General features: G+C 37.9%; 1 protein-coding gene across 23 annotated transcripts in view; it reads left to right on the top strand.

Moving 5' to 3' along the window:
• ZC3H11A (zinc finger CCCH-type containing 11A) overlaps positions 1-24649 on the top strand; it is a 40738-nt gene that overhangs the window by 283 nt on the left and 15806 nt on the right. For 5 of the 23 annotated variants that reach the window (XM_024751161.1, XM_024751155.1, XM_024751160.1 and 2 more), the window contains exons 2-9: positions 5556-7016; positions 11161-11359; positions 12442-12561; positions 19909-20032; positions 21902-22105; positions 22228-22344; positions 22621-22701; positions 23937-24062. In XM_024751161.1, coding sequence (XP_024606929.1) covers positions 11306-11359; positions 12442-12561; positions 19909-20032; positions 21902-22105; positions 22228-22344; positions 22621-22701; positions 23937-24062 — 826 coding nt within the window. In that variant the 5' untranslated portion in view covers positions 5556-7016; positions 11161-11305. The other 18 variants (XM_024751159.1, XM_024751158.1, XM_024751157.1 and 15 more) reach the window with 12 other exon arrangements.

Raw genomic sequence — 24649 nt, 5'->3', positions numbered from 1 at the left:
CCCCCACGGCGCCTGCTCCTTTTCCCAACGAACCTTCTTCCCCTCCCCCACATCCGGTGTTGGTGAAACTGTAGGAGCCCGGAGCAGCCCCAGGAAGCCGACTTGTTTCCCTACTCCCAGAGGAGAACTGACACTAGATTGCTTTCTTTGGGGGCAACAGTTTCCGTAGTTGAGCGGACCCCCGCTGCCTAAGTCAAATTGAGTGCCAGGAGCTGATTTTACCTACTCTCATTCCTCTCCAGGGTCCCACTACTTGGGAGATTTTCTCAAACTCCACACACAGAAAGCCACCGACCTTATTCCGGTATCCTACACCCCTTCCCTACCTTAATTACACTTCCCACTCCCAGCCCTCAGCATCGGAGTCAAGAGCAACAGGGACACTTCCGTTCTCCTTGTAGGACTGATGAAACCGTAATGAAGAACACCCCCTAAACTCCCATAATCGGTGCGGATTCCTATGGGGAAGGCCCATATTGTTGACATCTTCCAGGCCTTGGTTCTGGACCTTGAGAAGGAGGCTGAACTAGTGATAGCGATGCTTTTTAGGGTAAATGTATGTAGGTATTGGGGGAAGGGGAGGGATCAACCGAGAAGGCATGGAAGTGGTTTAAAGCTAATATTTCAGTTTTTGCTGCTCATATAGAGTCCAACCTAGGAGTTACTCATTTACAGGCTGTAAAGCTTCTCCAGACTAAAAATGTTTGAAAACCAAGCATGGATTAACTCTCCATACGAACAGTAAATTGAAAATTCAGCTTCTGAGTAAAATTTAACTCCCAAAGCATTTTTTTTTAGGTACCCACATTTTTTAAAAATTGTGTTACTTTTAATTAGAGTTGAAAGGCCTCAACTAGAATTTGCTGTTAATGACCAGTATGTGGAGTCTGATTTAGCTTTCCAGAATTGACATTTTGGGTTGTATTGCCAAATCACAGTCCTAAACGATGAATGTTGAATGATGCACTATGTTTTTGTTTAAATGAAATTTACTGAGAATAATTAACTTCAGAATTAAGGGAAATTGATGTTGCTATCATGAGGCAGCATACAAAATACATATTTTAAAAACTGAAGACATTTCAAGCAGGTATAGTTCTTGAAGCAGAAAGAACATGAACCTGGGATTTGGAGGACCTGGTTTCTAGCTGCTACTGATCAACTCTATTACTCTGGGAAAGTAGGCCTCAGTTCTTTTTTCTGTAACATGAGTAAATTGGACTGTTTGAATTCAGAACTCAGAAAGTTGGAAGGGATCTTAAAGCCCTCTGTGAAAGCGTTTGGGAATGTTCTCCATTGCTGTCATTTTTCCTCCAAAAATAACCTGGTTTGGAAGTCATTGGTCCAACGGGAATTTGACTCCCCATAGAAATTGGAGAAAAGATAATGCAAGTAGAGAGGAACAGCTGTATATCTGTTTGAGGAGTAAACCCACCAATAGATTCTGGTACGAATTTCAGAGACATAAAAAGAATGAGTGTATGTACCTTAAGTGTACCAGTTTCCTCACTCTCTCCTGGCAGAAGATGTAGCACTTGTAGTGGTGCCGGGATTCTGGGATGTGTTCCTATTACGTCTAATACAGATGAAGATGTGGTAGAGGGAAAGATGGTGGCAGAAGGACTGGATAAAGAGGCAAAATTGCCTGCGAAAAAGAAAAGAAAGAAGGGTTTGCGAATTAAGGGGAAAAGGCGACGAAAGAAACTGATCCTTTCGAAAAAGTTTAGTAAGGATTTGGTATCTGGGAGGCCAGTTGCAGATGCCCCTGCTTTGTTGGCTTCCAATGCCCCTGAGCAGGACGAAGAAAGTCTTTTTGAGAGCAATATAGAAAAACAGATCTATTTACCTAGTACTAGAGCCAAGACCTCCATCGTGTGGCACTTCTTTCATGTTGACCCCCAGTACACCTGGCGGGCTATTTGTAACCTCTGTGAAAAAAGTGTTAGCAGGGGTAAACCAGGTAGCCATCTCGGGACATCTACTCTTCAGCGACATCTGCAGGCAAGGCATTCACCTCACTGGACCAGGGCCAACAAATTTGGAGTTACTAGTGGGGAGGAGGATTTTACTTTGGATGTACCTTTATCTCCCTCTTCCGCGGGAAGCAGTGGAAGCTTTGAATATATCCCTACTGATCCATTGGATAATAATGGAATGGGAAAGAAACGTGATAAATCAGTATCTGATGCCCTGAAGGCAGAAAGAGGGAGATTTCTCATCAAAAGTAACATTGTCAAGCATGCCTTAATTCCTGGAACAAGAGCCAAGACATCTGCAGTTTGGAATTTTTTCTATACCGATCCTCAGCACATCTCAAGAGCTGTCTGTAATATATGTAAAAGAAGTGTGAGCCGGGGTAGGCCGGGTTCTCACTTAGGAACTTCAACACTTCAACGACACCTGCAGGCCACACATCCCATCCATTGGGCAGTTGCCAACAAAGACAGTGGTGCAGTTGGAAATGGATTAGATGAAGCTGAGACTGAGAGAAATGATCTCTTGAGTGATACTTTGCCTGGAGAGAAGTCTACAGGCAGCCAGGATATAACAGCTGAGGACCTTAGTGACTCTGACTCAGATGAACCTCCTGTGTTAGAGGTTGAAAATAGAAGATCTGAGAGTCCTATTCCTGTTGCAGAGCAAGACACTCTAATGCATGCACAGGAACAAGAAACAACATATTGTGAAAATTCAACCTCAAGTCAAATAAGTCAAGCAATTATTCAAATGATTGTGGAAGATATGCATCCTTACAACTATTTCTCAACTCCAGCCTTTCAGAGGTTCATGCAGATTGTGGCCCCTGACTATAGGTTACCATCTGAAACTTACTTTTTCACTAAGGCTGTGCCTCAATTATATGATTGGGTCAGAGAAAAAATTTTCTTAACTTTGGAGAATGTTCAAAGCCAAAAGATCCATCTGACTGTGGACATATGGACCCATGACCCATCCACTGACTATTTCATTGTGACTGTACACTGGGTCTCTTTGCAAACTACACCTTCTTCCAGTAATGACAGGATCCCCAATTTTAGAAAGTGGGCAGTTCTCTGTGTAACAGGTTTGGCCAAAGACTGTTTGATAACCAACATTTTACAAGAATTAAGTGACCAGATTGGTCTGTGGCTTTCTCCTAATTTCCTCATCCCTAGCTTCATCGTTTCTGACAATTCTTCTAATGTAGTACATGCAGTCAAAGATGGTGGTTTTACCCATGTGCCGTGCTTCTTGCATTGTTTAAATACAGTCATTCAAGACTTTTTCTGTGAGCACAAAAGCATTGAGAACATGTTAGTGGCTGCTAGGAAAACCTGTCATCATTTTAGTCATTCAGTCAAGGCCCGTCAGATACTACAAGAATTCCAAAATGATCACCAACTTCCATGGAAAAATTTGAAGCAGGATGAAGCTGGCCATTGGATTTCTACCTTTTATATGTTAAAATGGCTCTTGGAGCATTGTTACTCAGTTCACCATAGTCTTGGTAGAGCCAGTGGAGTTGTGCTCACCTCCCTTCAGTGGACTCTAATGACGTATGTTTGTGATATTCTTAAACCATTTGAGGAGGCCACCCAGAAAGTGAGTGTGAAGACCACAGGATTGAATCAGGTGCTACCCCTAATCCATCATCTACTCCTTTCCCTGCAGAAACTCAGAGAAGATTTTCAAGTTAGAGGTATTACTCAGGCCCTCAATCTGGTAGACAGTTTATCTCTGAAACTTGAAACTGATACCCTGTTAAGTGCCATGCTCAAATCCAAGCCCTGTATCTTGGCTGCTTTGTTAGACCCCTGCTTTAAAAACAGTTTGGAAGACTTTTTCCCTCAAGGTGCTGATTTGGAAACTTATAAGCAGATCCTTGCAGAAGAAGTTTGTAACTATATGGAATCTTCATCAGAGGTCTGCCATATTGCAACTTCAGAAGCTTCTGGTTCCTCAGGCATAGTAGGAGCTGATTCATTTACCTCATCTATAAGAGAAGGCACCTCCAGTTCAGGGTCTGTTGATAGTTCAGCTGCAGATAATGTTGCCATTGGAGGCAAAAGCTTCATGTTTCCTTCTGCTATGGCAGTAGTGGATGAATACTTCAAAGAGAAGTATTCAGAGACCTCAGGAGGTGATGACCCTTTGATTTACTGGCAGAAGAAGGTGAGCGTATGGCCAGCTTTGACCCAAGTTGCCATTCAGTATCTGAGCTGCCCCATGTGTAGTTGGCAGTCTGAATGTATCTTTACTGCAAATAGCCACTTTCATCCAAAGCAGATCATGAGCCTGGACTTTGACAATATAGAACAGCTGATGTTTCTGAAAATGAACTTGAAAAATGTTAACTATGATTATTCTTCATTGGTTCTGAGCTGGGATCCTGAGAATGAAGTTATTCAAAGCAATGAAAAAGAAATATTATCTTAATTTCTTTTTCCTTTCTCCATTTAAAATGGGCAACTTATTGCTATGTTACTGTGTCCTAATTGCTATAATTGTTGTATACAGTTATACTAATTATTCTTTATGCACAATCTGGGGAAACCTGAAAACACAGAAAGGGCTGAAAATTCCTCAGGGGTAATATAATGTTGACAAAGTGAAGATTAAAGATTTCATAGTAGTAACTCAGTGTAGCTGTCACTTGAAATTTTGTTTATACCAATTGAGAGAAAAAAAGACTTTTAATTTAAAAAATATAGTGCAGCATTGAAAGGCCTTAGGCTATTTCTGGCTGGTAGATTGAACTAGTAATTGGTTTTAAGTAAAAATTTCTCTCAACCTGGGAAGTTTGATTGCTCTGAAACCAATGAAATAGAGAAAAAGCATACTAGTATCTCTCCCCATCACCACCATTTTTCTATTTCTTTAAAAACCCTGATTCATACTTACAGCTTGGCAAAAACAGAGTTCACAAAATTGTTTTATATTTGGGAATTCCTAATTGCCTCCTCATACTGGTCAGCGTTATAATTTCAACTTACTAAGTGTGGTAGAGTTGCCCTTTATATTTAAAGATTGGGTCTCTATAGAGAGGAAACATGAGAAAACAATTAGGAAGAAATTACTTTTAGTCTTTGAATTGCCCTTTTTAACTTTTATTGTAAAAACAAAGATTAGCTACTTTTATATAATCTATGGGTAAATGACAAAAAGTTTACAGAATTGAAAAAGATTGAATGGAAATTGGAATGAAAGCCCCATGAGTATACTGTGACAAACCAGTATCCCTTTCCCACAGAATGTTTCTTTGAATTTAAGTGATCTTAAATGTCTTTTAAAAATTATACTGAATGATCCATAATACTGTATTCTTAACTATGAGATTATTTTGGCCGTAATTCTTATTTAAAAAAAGCAGTCAATATTTTCATGTGTTAGGAATCATTGCCTCACTGGTAAAATGAGAGAATTGATCTCAATTGATCTTGTCCCTTTCCACTCTGGAAGTATGTTTTTGTGATTGAGTGGGAGGCCATAAATGATGACTTTTAGTAAAAGTCTATTAAAAGTTTCAGACTGAATAACTAATGTAAGATCCCAATTTTTCCTTTTTTTCATTTTAGATTTGGGGATATTCCCTGCCCAAAAATTTCCTGGAAAATTGACTAGTATTAAGTGTGAGTAAAAGGTGTCCACTTTTTTTTAAGTTTTGATTTTAGTTTTGTCTTGGGTAGTATTTGGCAAGATTTAGCCTAGAAATTATGTAGTATTTATTACGTGAGAATCAAAATTGCTTTGTTACTGGGCTGGTTCAAAATTTAGAACTCATTTCTATGTATCAAAATTGTTTTTTGTTTTTGTTTTTCGTTTTTTTTGAAATTCTTAAATGGTAAATGTACCATTGTGAAATGAAATTTCAACTCCAAAAGTTTACCCTTTTACTAACTGGAGTAAATGGATAATTATAAAATCTATAGTTGAAGCCATCACTAGTAGAGAATTTGGATCTAGGCTGCATAAGCAAGCCTTTGCAGGGCCACCATTGAATGTCATGCCGGTGACACTGGTGTTGCTATAACTGAAGGAAAACATCTTCCCTTATTAGATAGAAGCTTTCTGTAATTTTGACAGTGCCAGTTCAGGATGACTATAATGCTGCTCTGCCTTCTACAGCTTGCTGCACCACTCTGTAGTTACTCTATAACTATACATTTCTATCTTTTTTGGTTAAACACTCCCTGAAGGTGATAAAAGATGATGTGATGATATATATACATCCACATTGTACACATCGATATATGTGTGAGGATTTCCCTTCACCTTTATTTTGTGGGCTGGGCAAAATTAAGTGTAACATATTAATATACTTCATGATACTTTGGTAGAAGAGGAAGTTCACTATTTTTATAATGAACTCAAATTTAAAAGCTTTTGTAGTGTATTTTAAAAGGGAAAACTTACCCAAATGTTTTATTTCTACACATTTGTGTATGTGTGTGTGTGTGTGTGTGTATAAGCCAGTTAGTATATATGTATATGTATATTATACATAAAACACTTTATATTTTTACATACAAGTATGTTTTTATTATACAGATAATAAAGATGGGGGAAGGTTTCTGTTTTTTTCTTAATAGGTGAAGAAATCTTGAAGACCAGAAATTGGATCTTATTGAATTTTGGTGTTCTTTTTCTTTTTTCTTTTTCTTTTTTCTTTTTAAATTAATTGCTCGGCTATGGAAGATGGATTTTTTTTTTTAATAATTCTTTGAATCTCAAGTTCATCTTTATATGAACTCTTTTTTGTTGTTTTTTTGTTGAGGAGATAACTAACCCTAGCTGTCTCCAGTTTGACAAAGGTTGTTTGAATGGACTTAAATCTCTCAGTAGTTGGGAGATGTTTTAAAAACACGCCCTGTGTTTGAATTGTGGCTGAGAGGTTTCCTTGGCAATGTGAGGAGGAAAATTCTTTCTGCCTCATTATTATTAATTCATGGATTGAGTGTTGGTTCGACCTACAGGCGTAATAGATTGGAACTCAGTGAAGACACAGACATTGCTGCTGAGAGCAACCAGCTAATCATGTAAGTGTGGAAATGTGTTCTTTTTTTCCCTGATTAAAGGAGTGAACATTTTTGTAACTTAAGGCATAATTTTCCTGGATCAGTGAGAAAATCAAAAAAATATTGTCAACACATTTTTTTCTTGTAATTGTTCATGAGTTTTTAGTTTTTTTGATGGAAATATCCCTACCCCCTCTTTTTTTGATAATATATGCACTTTATAAAAAAGGTAAAAACAATATAAACAAGGTGGACTCTTCCTGTAATTCCACCTCCTCAGAGAAAAGCACTGTTAGTAGTTTATCGTGGCATAGTTCAGTGTCCATACACATAGCTCTGCCTCACCTTTTTCTAATGACTACATAGTGTTCCTTTATATGGATGGATGTGCCATAATATAATGTATCCCTGATTGATAGACATTTGGGTTTTTGCCATTAAAAACAAAAAAGCCCTGCATCCAAAAACAGCTCTGTACACACATATATGTGAACTATCTCTTTGAACCACTTCTTAGATGCGAATTTGTAGAATTGTTAAAATTCCCTAAAGAGATTATACCAATTTACTGAATTAATAAAGTCTTTTTGATTTTTAAAAGTTCTTAACACATCCCTTTTAGTGAAGATATTCATCTTTGGCCGTGTTGCTGATAAACCTTTTGCTATATGAATGTTTTTCATTTTATGTAGTGAAATCCATCAGTTTTATTACGGTTTGTAACTTCGGTGTCATGTTAAGGACAGGTGTTTTCCATCCTGAGCTTATAAAAAAAATAGCATGCATTTTTTTCCCCCAGTATTTGGGTGGTTATATATTTTATATTAAAAATGTAATCTGGGCTTCCCTGGTGGCGCAGTGCTTGAGAGTCCGCCTGCCAATGCAGGGGACACGGGTTCGTGCTCCAGTCCGGGAAGATCCCACATGCCGTGGAGTGGCTAGGCCCGTGAGCCATGGCCGCTGAGCCTGCGCATCTGGAGCCTGTGCTCCGCGACGGGAGAGGGCACAACAGTGAGAGGCCTGCGAACCGCCCCCCCCAAAAAAAAAAAAGTAATCTAAGGATTGTAATTATATGACATTGCCTCTCTTCATCCCATTAAGCATTGTCAAATATCGCTTGTTTTTTTGTTCAACATAGTTACGAATTTAGAATCTTATATAGTGCTTTTAGTGAGCTAAAGCCTCTTTGCCATGCTTGCTTTTATTCCCTTGGAACCTTTTTGTATGAAGTAGTAATTGTTTTTTTCAAATGGGTAGCTAATTTTTTTGGTTAATTTCAAATGCCACCTTTTCCAGAAATTGCTTGGATTCTGTTAATCTTGTACTCATTTATTTGCCAATATTACATTTAAATGTTATCTTTCACATCTATGATAATATCAGGAAGCACAAGGCCTCTCATTCTTTTTAAGATTTTCCTTATTTTTCTCAGTTACTCTAGGTTATTTTGCAGTCTGTCAAGTTCCAATAAAAATAAAGTATCACTGAGATTTTGAATTGAATTGCATTCAATGTTATTATCTGAATGATTGTTGCTGGCACATAGGAAATTTATTGATCTTTTAAATATCTTATTTTAAATTTCTTTAGTTGATTGTTAGATTTTATAGTTTGCAAGCATATAATGTGCAGATACTAAATTTTTTGCCTCATCCTTTCTAATCTTTATACTTTTTTTTCCTTATTGCATATACTGGACTCTGGAACAGTGTTGAATGATGGTGCAGACAGCGAGACTTTTTTTTTTGCCTTTTTTTTTTTTTTTTTGCCTTGAGTGATTTACCTCCAGTGTTTTACCATGTCTCATGTGTTGATAGTTTCTGATGAATTAGTACATTCATGCTAAGGAGGTTCCTTGTAATTTACAAAGAGTTTTTACTGGGAGTAGATGTTGTGTTTTAGCTTTCTTTTTTGTTAAGCCATTTTAACATTAAAAAATTATAATTTTCAATCTTTTTTTCCCTCCGTTTTTCTGTTTTTGAAATCTTAAGATACCATAGAGTTTCTGTTTTTAGCCCCCCTTTATTCTATTAATGTAATGAATTTCCCAGTATTAAACCATTCTTTGTCCTGGAATAAATCTTCTTTGATCATGTTCTTTTCTTTAAAAAATTTATTTTATTTAGTTTTGGCTACATTGGGTCTTTGTTGCTGTGCGCGGGCTTCTCATTGCGGTGGCTTCTCTTGCTGCGGAGCGCAGGCTCTAGGCAAGTAGGCTTCAGTAGTTGTGGCTCACGGGCTTTAGAGTGCAGGCTCAGTAGTTCTAGCTCATGGGCTTAGTTGCTCTGTGGCACGTGGGATCTTCCCGGACCAGGGCACGAACCCGTGTCCCCTGCATCGACAGGCGGATTCTCAATCACTGCGCCACCAGGGAAGCCCCTCTTCTGCCAGTTTTTAAATACTTATTTGGCCACACTGGGTCTTAGTTGCAGCATGTGGGATCTAGTTCCCTGACCAGGGATCAGACTTGGGCCCCCTGCATGGGGAGCATGGAGTCTTAACCACTGGACCACCAGGGACGTCCCCCTCCCCCCCAATTTTTAAAGTTACCTTTTGGTGTACCCTACAAGGCGGAATGCATTCCCTGTGTTTGCAGTCAGAGGAATCCTGGTAGTGGATTGGTGAGGTGCTATTAAAGGTCCAGCCCTTCGTGGATCAGTGATGGTCAGGTCAGTTAGGGCAAACTTAAATTTTTTATGTCTGTGTTGCATTATATTAGAAAACTTAATGTTATTCTCAGCATAAAACAAAATAATCAGTAGCCACCTGTAATTCTACTACCATGGCCGTAACTGCTGCTAACATTTTGGTCTGTGTTCTGTTGGCAGGGTCATGCTCTCTCTGAAACCTGTAGGGAAATGATCCTTCCTTGCTTCTTCTAGCTTCTGGTGTTTGCTGGCAATCCGTGTCATTCCTTGGCTTATAGATGCATCGGTTTTTGAACATTTAGGTTTCTCGGTGGTTTTTCATTGTTAGAAGAAATTGGTGATGAACTTTCTTATGCACTGTTATTTTGCATATTTGTTGAATATTAATCTCAGGATAAATTCTAGAAATGGAATCGGAAGTCATAGGGTATGTACATTTTGAAGGTATGTTTAGTAACATAACTCTTCTAACCTTGGTTGCTGACTTAAAGGCTGGTTTTTGTCATGGCCTGCTGTTCTTGGATTAGGAATTGTTAGTAGGAAATATGAAGGAATTTGATTCAGCTGATTTCAAATTGTAGATCAGTGTTTCTGTTGTTGTTGTTGTTGTTGTTTCTGGCCGCACCTCTCAGCATGCAGAACTTCCCCTATCGACTGCACGCCCTGTGCAGTGGAAGCACAGAGTCTTAACCGCTGGACCACCAGGGAAGTCCCTAGATCAGTGTTTCTGAAACCTGACCTTCTGATGTAGGAGTTTGTAGAAACCCCTTCCAAATTCTGGCTTGTGCTCTTGTCATGTATTTTTACTTCTCTAGAAGCTTTCTTTCTTGAACCCTGTAGTGCAGGGGGCCAGGGTATGGCAGGGACTGAGGCGGGAGGGAATATTGGTCATTTTGCATAAGCACTATTTTATGGGTCAAGCCCTGAGAACTTCTTTTGCTCCTTGTTTGCAATTGGTGTGCAGCTCTTTGTCCATCTTAATTATATTAGCTATTAGCTCTACAGATTTTTCAGGGGTAATTGTTTCACCAATTTTTCTAGTGAGACAGTTTTTCCCACATACTTACAATTATATACTTTTGAAATAACAAAAATGCTTGTGAAAATATTGGAACTTTCATCCAACAAGATGAAAAAAAATCTGGTTTGTCAGAAATGTAGATTTCACAAATTATCTTGTGTAAAATAATCCAAGTCCCATTAATAATCTAAACTGCAGATCATTTATTGAGTGTGCAGTGCTTCCCTAGTTTATGCCGAAGCACCATAGAGTGTACAAAAGAAAGAAGCATGGCTATTCTTAACAAAACTTTTACATTGTAGATGAGAATGTATAACTTTCACATCAGAATAAAATGTGAATCAGTTTTCATAAGGCTCTGTTATAGGCAATATAGACATACTAATACAATTAAAATTTGGTTTTAACAATGTGATCTCATTGGGCAAGGTGATTTGGAGGAGAAAGTTGGAAGAATTTACCTGAAATACTTTTGTTCATTGTCTTCTCATTTTAGGATTACGTTTAAAAGACAATTCCTGTGATTGAGTTGTCTTTTGGAAGATTAAACCCATTTCAAGAGGACTTGGAGCTGGTCCTCGCCTTGAGGAAGCAGTGGCTTGTTTTCAAGAAGCCACTTCTCATCTGAGGATCTACTCAGCATGCCTAATCAAGGAGAAGACTGCTATTTTTTTTTCTATTCTACATGTACTAAAGTAAGAATTGGCATCTCTAAATCATTTCTTTCTATGATTTCCCTAATAAAATTGGATAAGATTTTCCCAATATACCAAGTCGTCTATATGTTTTGCTCAGCTATTTATTATCTGCTGTCAGTTTTTTAGTAAAGGGTAGCATTCCTAAGGGAATTCATTCTTCATCATTTTTTTCTCTTCATTTTATGTTCTCCATATTCTCCAAAAATAAAAAGGTTCATAGCATTTAATCATCATTCAGTGTTCTAGCTGTAATTAATCTGTTCAGGGTGCTTTTAGAATTGGGAACACTTTAACTGTGGCTGGCCAACTTTGCTTTTATTTACTTTGTGTTAAATGAATGGGTGGGTTGAATTTGACTTCTTGCTTCAGATTTCCTGCTGAATACTAAAGCCACTTTTCTAAATAAGCTTTTGCAGCTTTATTGCTTTTTCTTTGTCAGAGCTTCCTGTTTTTCAGCTTGATTCTTCTATAGCTCCATTTAGATCTGTCTGCTGTTTTCTGTTCCTTTATGACTAATTCTATGCATGTGTATTTTTTTTCAAAAATTTTTCTTAAATCATATTGGTGCTGTGTTTAAAATTGTCAGTTTTGAGCAAAGCTTTGATTTTATATAGCAAGTTGCACAACAGTAGCATTTTGTTTCAGATATTAACGTTGTATGAAATACATAGTGAAGTATGGAATTATACTTAAATTCTAATCTATTAACTTTCTGATTTTCCATTAAAAACTAGTTACACAAGTCAGGATGTATGAAATGGTTTTGAAGATTAACAGTAAAATATATTTTTAAAGAGTACCTAGTACTCCCATTTGTCTTTTTCAGCCCCATCTCTCAGCTTGTGTCATTCACGTTGTCAGATCAGATGTAGGATGCTGTCAAGAAATAGGTTTTAGGAAATTAAAAATTTGTTGACCTCAGATTGTTCGTGTCATCTCATGTCAGTTGTTTTCTACTTTACCTGTCTCTCCTTACTCCTTTGTGTTTGTCTAGATACCAAGAAATGTACAGTGAACATTTTGCCTGGGATCTAGTTTGGTACCACAGTTCTTTTCTGTATTATTCTCTTTGTTTACAGGGTGACAGCTGTCCATTCCGTCACTGTGAAGCTGCATTAGGAAATGAAACTGTTTGCACATTATGGCAGGAAGGGCGCTGTTTTCGACAGGTGTGCAGGTTTCGGCACATGGAGATTGATGTAAGTTTTCAGTTTGTATTATAGTAAGTAGTCTTGCATCCTGATGGGCCAATAAAAAATATGGGGGTAAAAAACAACATTTCACATAACATGTGAGTTAAATTTTTTTAATGACCTAGTGAAATTTCTCTCATTAAAATGTTCACTTAATATCTAGATGTTACATGGTATGAATTGGTATCATATTTCTTAAAGGTATGTTTCAGATATTAACGTTGTATGAAATACATAGTGAAGTATGGAATTATACTTAAATTCTAATCTATTAACTTTCTGATTTTCCATTAAAAACTAGTTACACAAGTCAGGATGTATGAAATGGTTTTGAAGATTAACAGTAAAATATATTTTTAAAGAGTACCTAGTACTCCCATTTGTCTTTTTCAGCCCCATCTCTCAGCTTGTGTCATTCACGTTGTCAGATCAGATGTAGGATGCTGTCAAGAAATAGGTTTTAGGAAATTAAAAATTTGTTGACCTCAGATTGTTCGTGTCATCTCATGTCAGTTGTTTTCTACTTTACCTGTCTCTCCTTACTCCTTTGTGTTTGTCTAGATACCAAGAAATGTACAGTGAACATTTTGCCTGGGATCTAGTTTGGTACCACAGTTCTTTTCTGTATTATTCTCTTTGTTTACAGGGTGACAGCTGTCCATTCCGTCACTGTGAAGCTGCATTAGGAAATGAAACTGTTTGCACATTATGGCAGGAAGGGCGCTGTTTTCGACAGGTGTGCAGGTTTCGGCACATGGAGATTGATGTAAGTTTTCAGTTTGTATTATAGTAAGTAGTCTTGCATCCTGATGGGCCAATAAAAAATATGGGGGTAAAAAACAACATTTCACATAACATGTGAGTTAAATTTTTTTAATGACCTAGTGAAATTTCTCTCATTAAAATGTTCACTTAATATCTAGATGTTACATGGTATGAATTGGTATCATATTTCTTAAAGGTAGTTTGGTAATCTGTCCAAAGTGTAAAAATTATATATGTATATTTGGGGGGTATTTATATTTCTATGTTTATTTTAAAGCAATCTGAACTTAGAGAAAACTTGCAAGTACAGTATTATAAAACTTTCTTCTAAGCCATTTAGGGGTAAATTACTGACATTTCCTATCACTTCCAAATACTTTCATGAGTGTTTCCTACAAACAAGAAAGATACTGTCTTCCATAACTGTGATACAACCATCAAAATTAGAAAATTAACATATATGTATTATTTTCATTGAATCCTCACATCCCATTGAAGTTTTGCCATTGTACTAGTGATGTCCTTTATTGCAGTAGGAGTGAGTCCAGAATCAAGTGTTGCATATAGTTGCCATAACTCTTCAGTCTCCTTCTGTCTAGAACAGTTAGTCTTTTCTTGCCTTTCATTGGCCCTGACATTTTTGATAGTTTGAGGACAGTTATTCTGTAGAGTGTTCCTCAATTTGGGTTTATCTGATATTTTCTCATTACTAAATTCAGGTCATGTATATTTGGCAGGAATATCACAGAGGTGATATTCTTCTCATTGCTTACCATTGGGTGGCATACAATATTAATTATCCCATTACTGGTGGTGTTAACTTTGATCACTTCATTAAGGTGGTAGCCACCAGATTGCTTCACTATAAAGTTTTCCTTTTTGTATTTAGTAAGTATTTTTTGGAGAGGAACTTGGAGACCTTGTAAGTATCCCGTTCCTCATCAAGTTCTCAAGGTTTTTTTTCTAGCTTTTTATGTGTGAACTCATTGTTTCCTATTTTATTCAATGTGTTTTATGTCACTACTATCATTTGTTATCCTCAGGTTGACTCAGTTTGGGCCAGTAAGAGACCTTAAAGCTGGTTTTTGTGTCTTTTTGATGTTTCCATCATTCTTTGAACACGTCTTCACTTTGTGGCCTAACAAGATTATCCAGGTTCATCTGGTACTTTTCCTCCTCCAGTTGTGGAATCAGCCATTTCTGCAAGGAGCCTTGGTTCCTTCTAGTGTAACTGCTTCTGGAGTGTCACTGCTTCCAGGCATGCAGTGGACAGAACAGAGGAATATATAAATGTATATACATACATGTATATCATTGTTTATTACTTTATGTATTGAAAATCATGAGTTCACATAGATGCTTCCAGTTTACCAACACTACAGTGTTTTGTCTAGGCTTCTCCTTATTCATACTTGTAACTCTTTTCTCCAAAACTTGATTTCCATTGTTCTTAATCTTACTTGATCAGTCCCCTAGTTACGTAAACTATACAGTGTATTACAGCCTGTCTCTTCCTCTCAGGCTCTGATGTCACATGAGGCTGCTCCTGCACAGGACGTCTTTCTCACCTTGTTTCGATTCTGACATCCTGTACCAGGGCAGGCCTCCCACCTTGCTCCACTGTGAGGACTCCTTCCTCACCCTGCTCCGGACCTCATGGATATGCCTTTTTCACATCCTTGGGCTTTGATACTCTGTGTTGGGCAGCCCTCCCATGTGAGATGCTTGCTTTCCTCACCCTGCTCATTCTCTGACTGTACCAGGACCCACTCAGAAGAGCCTGCCTTCCTCACCTCACTTGATCTTTGATGCCCATTCTAGGCTGACACTCCATGAGTATACCTTCCTCACCCTACATTAGGATCCCTTCTGCATAAAAGCCTTGCTCACCCTTCTCAGGCACCAACCTCGTGCCAGGCCATCCTCCTACACAAATGCCTTACTAACCCTGACACCCTATGGGCCGGTTCCACCTTGTCACATGGATACCTTCCTCATCTCAGTCAACCTCCAACACCTTGCTCTGGGGCACTTGCCCTTCCCTCTCCCAACATGAATGCCTACCTCTCTCAGCTTCACCTAATGACTTTGGACTGAATTGTTTGAGATGGGGTGGGGAAAGAAGAAAGAGACTAAATATGCAATTTGTATGCCTGTGGTTATATAACTACTCCATTCTGGTTTCAGATTTATGGTCTCTCAGCTACATTCTGTGCTGTCTTCCAAATAGGGAATTCACTAAATACATTCAGAAAAAGAAATAGTCTGGAACTTTCAAAAGATCATGTTGTAACATTGCGAGCAGAGTGTAAACTGGCACAACTCCTAGGAAAGGTGTATCAGTCTCTAAGAACATCTGCGTTTGGAGATTTTCTAAAAAACTCGTGGGACTTGGCATATGGTTTACTCATGGCTAAGATTTATTACAGTGATATAGTAAGGTTACACTGATCATAAAAGAAAAAAACACAGAGACTGGAGGAATCCATGTGTGGGTTTCTTTTATTATCTTTCCCTCCCATAAGGGGTCACAAAGAACATACACTTCCCCCAGTGGTGAAAATGCAGCAACATGTGTGGGGTGTTTTTGCCCAAGGAAGCCCATTAGATCAGCCTCCAAATTTTTTTATTGGGGCTGGTCACATAGGCACCCTCTACCTAACACATACCAAAACTCCAGTCTCCTAGAAGGATGTCAGGTGTTCAGCATAAGCCATATTGTTTGCATGAACAGTCCAGGCACAGTGATCAGTTAACTGACCAGGAGCATTATAAGAGCCAATTTCCCACATGCCGGGAAAGGACCAGCCTTACAAGCAGGCTATCTGAGGACTGCAGGCTTAGGGCTAGGCTACTCTGTTAACTCTTTTTTGCACAGAGGCTTGTTCGGCTGCATCTTTCAAAACTACTAACTACCTGTACCTTTGTCTCATCTGTACTCATGTGCAAAATGAGATCTATGCAGAATTACTCATTGTAACATAATTTGTAATATGTAAAGTGTATGAAGCAACTGAACCTTCATTTAAAATAAATTTTATTACATTCATACAGTGGAGTGCTGGGCAGCTGTTACCAAAAAATTTTTAAGGGATACTACTTATTTATTTATATGAAAAGATCAGGATATAGTGTCACTGAAAAAGCAAAGGACAGAATAAAGTGTGTAATATACTACCATTTGTGTTAAAAAAAAAAAAAGATAAGGAAAAGAATTTATATTTGTTTTTCACTCGTATATGCATTTTAAGTATCTCTGGAAGTATAAAGGAGAAACCTAACAACAATGGCTATAGGAGAGTGGAGACGGGAATGGTAAGGAGTCGGTTTACTGTATACCCCCCTTTCTAGATGCATCGACTTTCATTATTCATGGGTTCCATATTTGCAAATTTGTATATATGCTAAAATTTATAACCCCAAAATCAGTACAGATGTCCTCTTCGTGATCTATTTAGTGCCATGTTTGTTTGCATTTTTGTGCTTTTTGTTTGTGATTTTGCTGTTTTAAATGGCCCCCAAGTGTAGTGCTGAAGTGCTGTATGTAATGTCCCTAAGTGCAAGAAAGCTCTTATGTGCCTTGTGTAGAAAACACGAGTGTTCAAAAAGCTTCATTCAGGTGTGAGTTACAGCGCTGTTGACCTTGAGTTCAGTGTTAATGAATCAGTGATATTTATTTATTTTATTTATTTTATTTTTTTATTTATTTTTGGCTGCATTGGGTCTTTGTTGCTGTGCACAGGCTTTCTCTAGTTGCAGCGAGTGGGAGCTACTCTTCATTGCAGTGTGCGGGCTTCTCATTGTGGTGGCTTCTCGTTGTGGAGCACTGGCTCTAGGCACACAGGCTTCAGTAGTTGCAGCACATGGGCTCAGTAGTTGTGGCACGCAGGCCCTGGAGTGTGCGGGCTTCAGTAGTTGTGGTGTGCGGGCTCTAGAGCATGCGGGCTTCAGTAGTTGTGGCACATGGGCTTAGTTGCTCCGCAGCATGTGGGATCTTCCCAGACTAGGGATTGAACCTGTGTCCCCTACATTGGCAGGCGGATTCTTAACCAATGCGCCACCAGGGAAGTCCCCAGTGATATTTATTAAATAAGGTATCTTTAAACACAGACACACATCAAACAAGATTATGTATTGATCACTTGATGAAAATGTGACCAAGAGCTTTCAGGAGCCCAACTCTGTTTCCTTGAGCAGAATGGTTCAGTATTTGCTAATTAAATAATGTGAGCATTAACTGTATATCTTTGGACCATGTGCTATGTTACTATTAAAAAGTTAAAGGAGGGGCTTCCCTGGTGGCGCAGTGGTTGAGAGTCCACCTGCCGATGCAGGGGACACGGGTGCGTGGAGGATCCCACATGCCGCGGAGCAGCTGGGCCCGTGAGCCATGGCCGCCGAGCCTGCTCCGCGACGGGAGAGGCCACAGCAGTGAGAAGCCCGCATACCAAAAAAAAAAAAAAAAAAAAAAAGTTAAAGGAGTAATCATATAGGAGAATGTTACTATGGAGGATGTGTTGCTAAGTGAAAATGTACAGAATTATATGGAACAACTTTAAGTGTGAATCGATACATTCTACAGGTTTTTGTTTTTTAAGAAAAAGAATTCTGTACCAAAATAAGTGACTCTCACTGGGTAACGGCCTAACAGGCATTAATTTTATTTTCCAAGTCATCTTCTTTGCTTATGTATTACTTTTTATTTTGAAACAAATAAAATTCAGTAAAAGTATTAAACAGATCAAATAAACGTCATGTGACTCTTGTATAGAGAGGATGCTATCACAGTAGTCATCCAGTAATTTGAAGATTGCTTTCAGGAAAGAAGTAAAAACTTAAGCAAACACAAATCCAGGAGCAAGGAAGATTGGCATTAGATTCTGCCTCAAGGAGTAACAGAATAATTGTTGTTATTCTAAAAAACAATGGTATCTATTATACCTACCTTTTAAGTGTAACGGGAGACTAATAAATACTATCCAGTTTTTTCAGAGGCAGAGTTATTTGCTATACTTTTTAAAAATATGTGGCAGTAAATGCAGGACATAAATTTTTTACATAGTTTTTACCCAGTCACCTTTCAGAGATGTTGAGCTAATTTATATTTTCATTATCAGTATGTGGGACTCCATGATTCTTCCACATCCCTACCAACACAGTGTATTATCAAATTATCAGTCTCCCAATATAGTAGATATTGGGATCTTGGCCCTTTTTGATACATTTAAGGATCTTTTTGTAATGGTCATTGTTCCTCTGTTTCTTTCCTCCATATTTAAAGATTTCTGAAGTAGTGCTTCTGTTCTTTCCTGGAAATTTAATCCTTAGGCTGCTTATTATGAGAGATCCAGCATACTGCAGGTTATTAATCAGAATTTAGTTGCTTTTCAGAAGTGCTTATCACATCTTTTTTTTTCTTTTTCTTTATTGAACTATTTGTTAAAGTATACATAGATATGTACACATATCATAATCTTACAAGTTGAAGAATTTTCACAAAGTGAATGTACTTACTAGACCAGCACCCTGATCAAGAAATAGAACATTTCCAACACTCTGTCTTCCCCCTTCATCTCTTCATTGTCACTCACCACACCCCCAGAACTAATCACCGTCTTGACTACTCTGCAATAGAGGAGTTGGCCTGTTTTGGTCTTTACATAAACGGAATTATACAGGATGTGCTCTTCTGTGCCTGGCTTCTTTCGTTCTGCACCCATGGTGTTGTTTATTCCCTCTCATTACTAGATAGCATTGTATTTTATGAATATACTACGATGTATTTATCCTTTCTAGTGTTGATGTACATTTGGTTTGTTTCCATTTTGGAGCTGTTACAAATAGTGTTCTTTGAATATTCTTTATATACATCTAATGTGTATATTAGAACTTACGTATGTGTTTCTCTTGGACATATATCCTGTTATCCAGCAAATCATTCTAGATGTACCAGTATTCTTGTTTTTCTTGTTCCCCTTTATAAGAGCGAGGTAGCTTGGGAAGGAAAGATAACCATCCTAGTGTGTTACATGAACCTTCAGAAGTCACGAATGGGAAGAGGAAGAATTTTTCCAAGTCTTGAACTCTCAGCTTCAAATAATAACTGCAGTTTATTGCGTCTTTTCTGTGTGCTAAGTGCTTCATGTACATTATTTCATTTAATTCTCATGAGAAACTAATTAATAGCTACTGTTACTCCCATTTTATAGCTGAGGAAAGTGAGACTAAGGTATTAAATTATTTGACATCACATGGTCAATAAGTAGCATAATAGAGATTCTTGACTCTTATCTTTGATTCCATAATCTTACCTACTATATTACCCTGCTTTTCTAAATTAAATGTAGACATTTAGGAGTTCAAGGATTAGGGCAAGGAGGAAAGAATAGCAGACTACTTCCCTGTTCCTTTCATCTCTCTGTCATGCTAGAATAAGTTACTTTCAGCAGCCCTTCTTCCTCATACTCAAAATCATTTCACATGTCTCAGATTTTTTAACCTTGTATGAACTTTGTCCAGAAAACATGACCAAATTAATACAGGTCACACTATTTTTTATTTGAAAATAATGTGTTTTTCCTCTTACAGAAAAAACGCAGTGAGATTCCTTGTTATTGGGAAAATCAGCCAGTGGGATGTCAGAAACTAAACTGTGCTTTTCATCACAACAGAGGACGTTTTGTTGATGGCCTTTTCCTACCTCCAAGCAAAAGTGAGATTCGTTTCAATTTTGAAAGAATAGTTACTGTATAATGAACACCTACATGCACAATGTACAGAGTACTTTATAAACTTTGCTTTCTTTTAGTCTTGTGAGAGAGCAGTATTATTTCCACTCACAGATGAGGGAATTGAACTTTATTAAGGTTAAATGACTTGTACACAGTCATAAGCCAATAAAATAGCAGTCACGATTAAAACTTTGTTGCCAGAAATCCATGCTGCTTCACAAATGTTTCTTGGCAAGATAGTTTAGATTACTACAGCTTATTACCTCATTTCCCATTTTCTTATCATATCTATAGAGATTTTCAAAAGAAACTTGATTCTCCAGGCCAGGGGTGTTGGCAAGTCTGGTCTTCCACCTGTTTTGTAAAATAAAGACTTATTGAAATGAAGCCCTGCCCATTTGTTTATGTATTTTCTGTGGCCAGATTTTGTGCTACTGCTTCAGAGTTGAGTAGTTGAGACAAGATCTACAAGGCCTAAGATATTTACTGTATACCTCTTTACAGAAAAACGCTTGCTAACCCTGCCCCTGCTCTAGGGTGTAATCTAAAATGAAACTTACACTCTGCCAAAAGCTAGTAGTTAAAGTCCTTTTAAAGTAATTTCCTAGTGGAGTGATTAGCCATTTAAAGCCACATCTGCTATGTGATTAAAATTTGATGGATATATATTTTTATCTCTATTTAAGGGGAAAAAAGGCTCACTCCTTTCTGGTATAATTCAGAAGTATTGCCCGCTATCTCTTTAAAAAGCTGCTTCTTGATCAAAAAGCCTAGAATTTTAGTATTAAAGTTTAATGTCTAGAATTTGTAAATAGTTACTGTGCATCTAGCTTCCTGTTTATTCTCTGTTTTGAGCACCCACTTTGAGTGTGTTTATGTGCAGTGATTAGTTACTAGTTGAAAGCCACATTTTCCCTCCCTGGGAGTTTAAAACCTAATTGGGAAAATGGGGAAATTAAAAATTAGATTAAAATTTTAATTGAAAGACATAAATTAAAAGGACATGATGCTCAAAGAAAATCACCAAACTTACGATAGGTGGTTGGAGATTTTTTTTTTAAAAAAAAAAAAAAAATCTTTATTGGAGTATAATTGCTTTACAATGGTGTGTTAGTTTCTGCTTTATAACAAAGTGAATCAGCTATACATATATCCCCATTATCTCCTCCCTCTTGCATCTCCCTCCCACCCTCCCTATCCCACCCCTCGAGGTGGTCACAAAGCTCCAAGCTGATCTCCCTGTGCTATGCAGCTGCTTCCCACTAGCTATCTATTTTACATTTGGTAGTGTATATATGTCAGTATTACTCTCTCACTTCGTCCCAGCTTATCCTTCCCTCTCCCCGTGTCCTCAAGTCCATTCTTTACGTCTGTGTGTTTATTCCTGTCCTGCCCCTAGGTTCATCAGAACCATTTTTTTTTTAGATTCCATATATATGTGTTAGCATACGGTATTTGTTTTTCTCTTTCTGACTTACTTCACTCTGTATGACAGACTCTAGGTCCATCCACCTCACTACAAATAACTCAATTTTGTTTCTTTTTATGGCTGAGTAATATTCCATTGTATATATGTGCCACATCTTCTTTATCCATTCATCTGTCGATGGACACTTAGGTTGCTTCCATGTCCTGGCTATTGTAAATAGAGCTGCAATGAACATTGTGGTACATGACTCTTTTTGAATTATGGTTTTCTCAGGGTATTTGCCCAGTAGTGGGATTGCTGAGATATACGGCAGTTATATGTTTAGTTTTTTAAGGAACCTCCATACTGTTCTGTCAGAGATTTTTGATGAATTGGGACTGTATCTTCTATTTTTAATTTATGACTGACTTTGTATGTCTAGCTGTGTTGCCCACTGTGCCTGAGTCACCAGAAGAGGAAGTGAAGGCTAGCCAGCTCACAGTTCAGCAGAACAAATTATCTGTCCAGTCTAATCCCTCTCCTCAACTGCGAAGTATTATGAAAGTCGAAAGTTCAGAAAATGTTCCTAGCCCTACACACCCACCAGTGGTAATCAACGCTGCGGATGATGACGAAGACGATGATGGTAAGCTCTAGCTCCTTCTTCAAGGCGAGTAAATGATCAGGGTAGCTGAGTGAAGTAGAATCAGACTTGAAGCTCTAGACCTGTTTTTAATTGGAAATTTGCCTCAAATTTTGATAATATAGATCAGTTTTCTGAGGAAGGTGATGAAACCAAAACACCTACCCTGCAACCAACTCCTGAAGTTCATAATGGATTACGAGTGGCTTCTGCCCGGAAACCTGGGGTCAATTTAAAACAAGGTAAGAAGAGGCTGTATTGATGCTGGTTCCTGCTCATAAATCTTGCAGCACTGTTGAGTGAGTCCAGACTATTTTAAATACCCTTGAAATTTAGTTCATGATTACCACCACCTCCATCTTCCTTGCGCCATACACACACACACACACACACCACACACTTGATTTCTCTTACTTCTCTTATTCATTGAACAAACATTTGAATGCCAGCTGTGTACAAATAAACTGCAGAGGTGAAATGGTGCTGGTTCCTCATGTGGTTGCTATTTGCATTCCTAGGTGAATGTTTGAATTTTGGGATAAAAACTCTTGAAGAAATTAAATCAAAGAAAATGAAGGAAAAATCAAAGAAGCAAGGTGGTGAGTTATCAGGAGTTTTGACATGGAGGATTTTTTTTTAAATAAATAAATTTATTTATTGACTTGGTTCCCCCGGGTCTCAGTTGCGGCAGGCAGGTTCCTTAGTTGCGGCATGCATGTGGGATCTAGTTCCCTGACCAGGGATGGAACCCAGGCCCCCTGCATTGGGAGCGTGGTGTCTTAACCACTGGACCACCAGGGAAATCCTGACACGGAGGATTGAATGTTGCTACAGAAGAACAGAAAGGACACTTCTGCAGCAATGAAGACCCAATGCAGCCAAAAAAAAAAAAAAGATACTTCTGATAATAAGGACACTTGACACCAGCCAAAATGAGCAAATAGATTTTGATTTTTGTGGCTTCTTTGAAGTAAAACACAGTCTTATTTAAATCACAGTTGCTTTTTTAACCCATTGCAGCTGTTTCAGTCCCTAACTGTTCAGAGCTAGGCACATACAATGAAGAACCTGAAAGAACTTGTTTGTTTATTTTGAGAAATATAACTCTAAAGAATAGCATATAAGGTTTTTGTTTTGTTTTTTTGTTTGTTTGTTTTTTTGAACGCATTGCATGGCTTGCAGGATCTTAATTCCCCAACCAGGTATCGAACCCATGCCCCCTGGAGTGGAAGCATGGAGTCCTGACTACTGGACCGCCAGGGAATTCCCTAAACTATTATTTAAAAGAGGAAAAAGTTCATTTTGTAGTAGGTGAATTCTTCCTCAAGAGCTGCTAGGATTTTCTTCTGGTGCTTGCCTTAGCCTGGTTGATCTATATTTCCAACCCTAAAAATTATATAGTGTGAAATGCATTTAGAGAGAATCAGATGGTTGGTTCTAAGTGCCTTCTTGCTAAGGATTGTTCCGTAGCAACTTTGGAGTTGTGTTTTGCAGATAATTGAATATAGATGGAAAAGATTGAATTGACACACTTAATGGCAGATGTGCTTCTGAGGTTAACTTTAGAATAATGTTAGCCTTCCTAGTAAATAAAAGTACATTGAGTGCCTGAGTCACTCAAAACAGTTTTATATTTTACTTTCACATTGTGCCAAAGGCAGATAAAAAATAAGATTATCTCCCCTTTCCCTACTCCATTTCACTGTAGGCAAACAGGAACAGAAAAACTGATTGACTTGTAGTCCAGTGGTCTGTGTTGGATTTACCTGGTCTCAAAAACAGAATTTCTTGACTTCTGATAGCTTTATTTTCCATAAATTATTTACTGTTTTTGACTCTCTATATTTAGAAGGTTCTTCAGGAGTTTCCAGTCTTTTACTCCAACCACAGACCATTCCAGGTCCTGAAAAAGAGAATGTCCGGACTGTGGTGAGGACAGTAACTCTGTCCAACAAACAAGGTGAGGTATAGGTAGGTCTTAAGAGGTGTCAGCCTACTACTTTTAAATGACTTGGAGAGCAAAATGCTTGGGTTGGGTATATTGGTGGATTTGCAGGGAGTCTTCAGTATGTCGATTGGATAGAACGATGAAAAATTAGTGCATTTGCCCCTACTGTTTAAAAAGATGAAATTCTTAATCATGCAGCTCTCACATTATGTATTGTATTTGATTTTTACATATACTGTTTATTTTATCCATCAAATTTATTGACTGTCCATTGTAAGTAAAGAACTGTAATAAACCTTTCAAGTTATAGAAAAATGTAAAAGTCTTTTTCCCTTAATAGTCTTAAATCTGATAAGGAATATGACACAAGTAATTGTAGTATGCAGATACATTAAAATGTGCCATTCAGACAACAAAGAATCAGAGGAAAGAGATCTCACTTCTTGCTGGGGTGATCAAGGAACGTTATATAGGAGAGTTAGCAGTGGAGTAAAGTATGACTTCATTTAACATATGGAAGTGCACAAGCAAAAGTATAGCTTGGGTTTTATAATCAGTTGGTTAGACACAGCTTGTCTTTGTGTACTTAGCTACTATTA

This window comes from Neophocaena asiaeorientalis, unplaced genomic scaffold (genome assembly GCF_003031525.2).
Source record: "Neophocaena asiaeorientalis asiaeorientalis breed wild unplaced genomic scaffold, Neophocaena_asiaeorientalis_V1.1 scaffold67, whole genome shotgun sequence".
In the NCBI taxonomy this organism is placed as follows: Eukaryota; Metazoa; Chordata; class Mammalia; order Artiodactyla; family Phocoenidae; genus Neophocaena; species Neophocaena asiaeorientalis.
The sequence above is the reverse complement of the archived record's forward strand: the minus strand, read 5'-3'. Positions and strand labels throughout refer to the sequence as shown.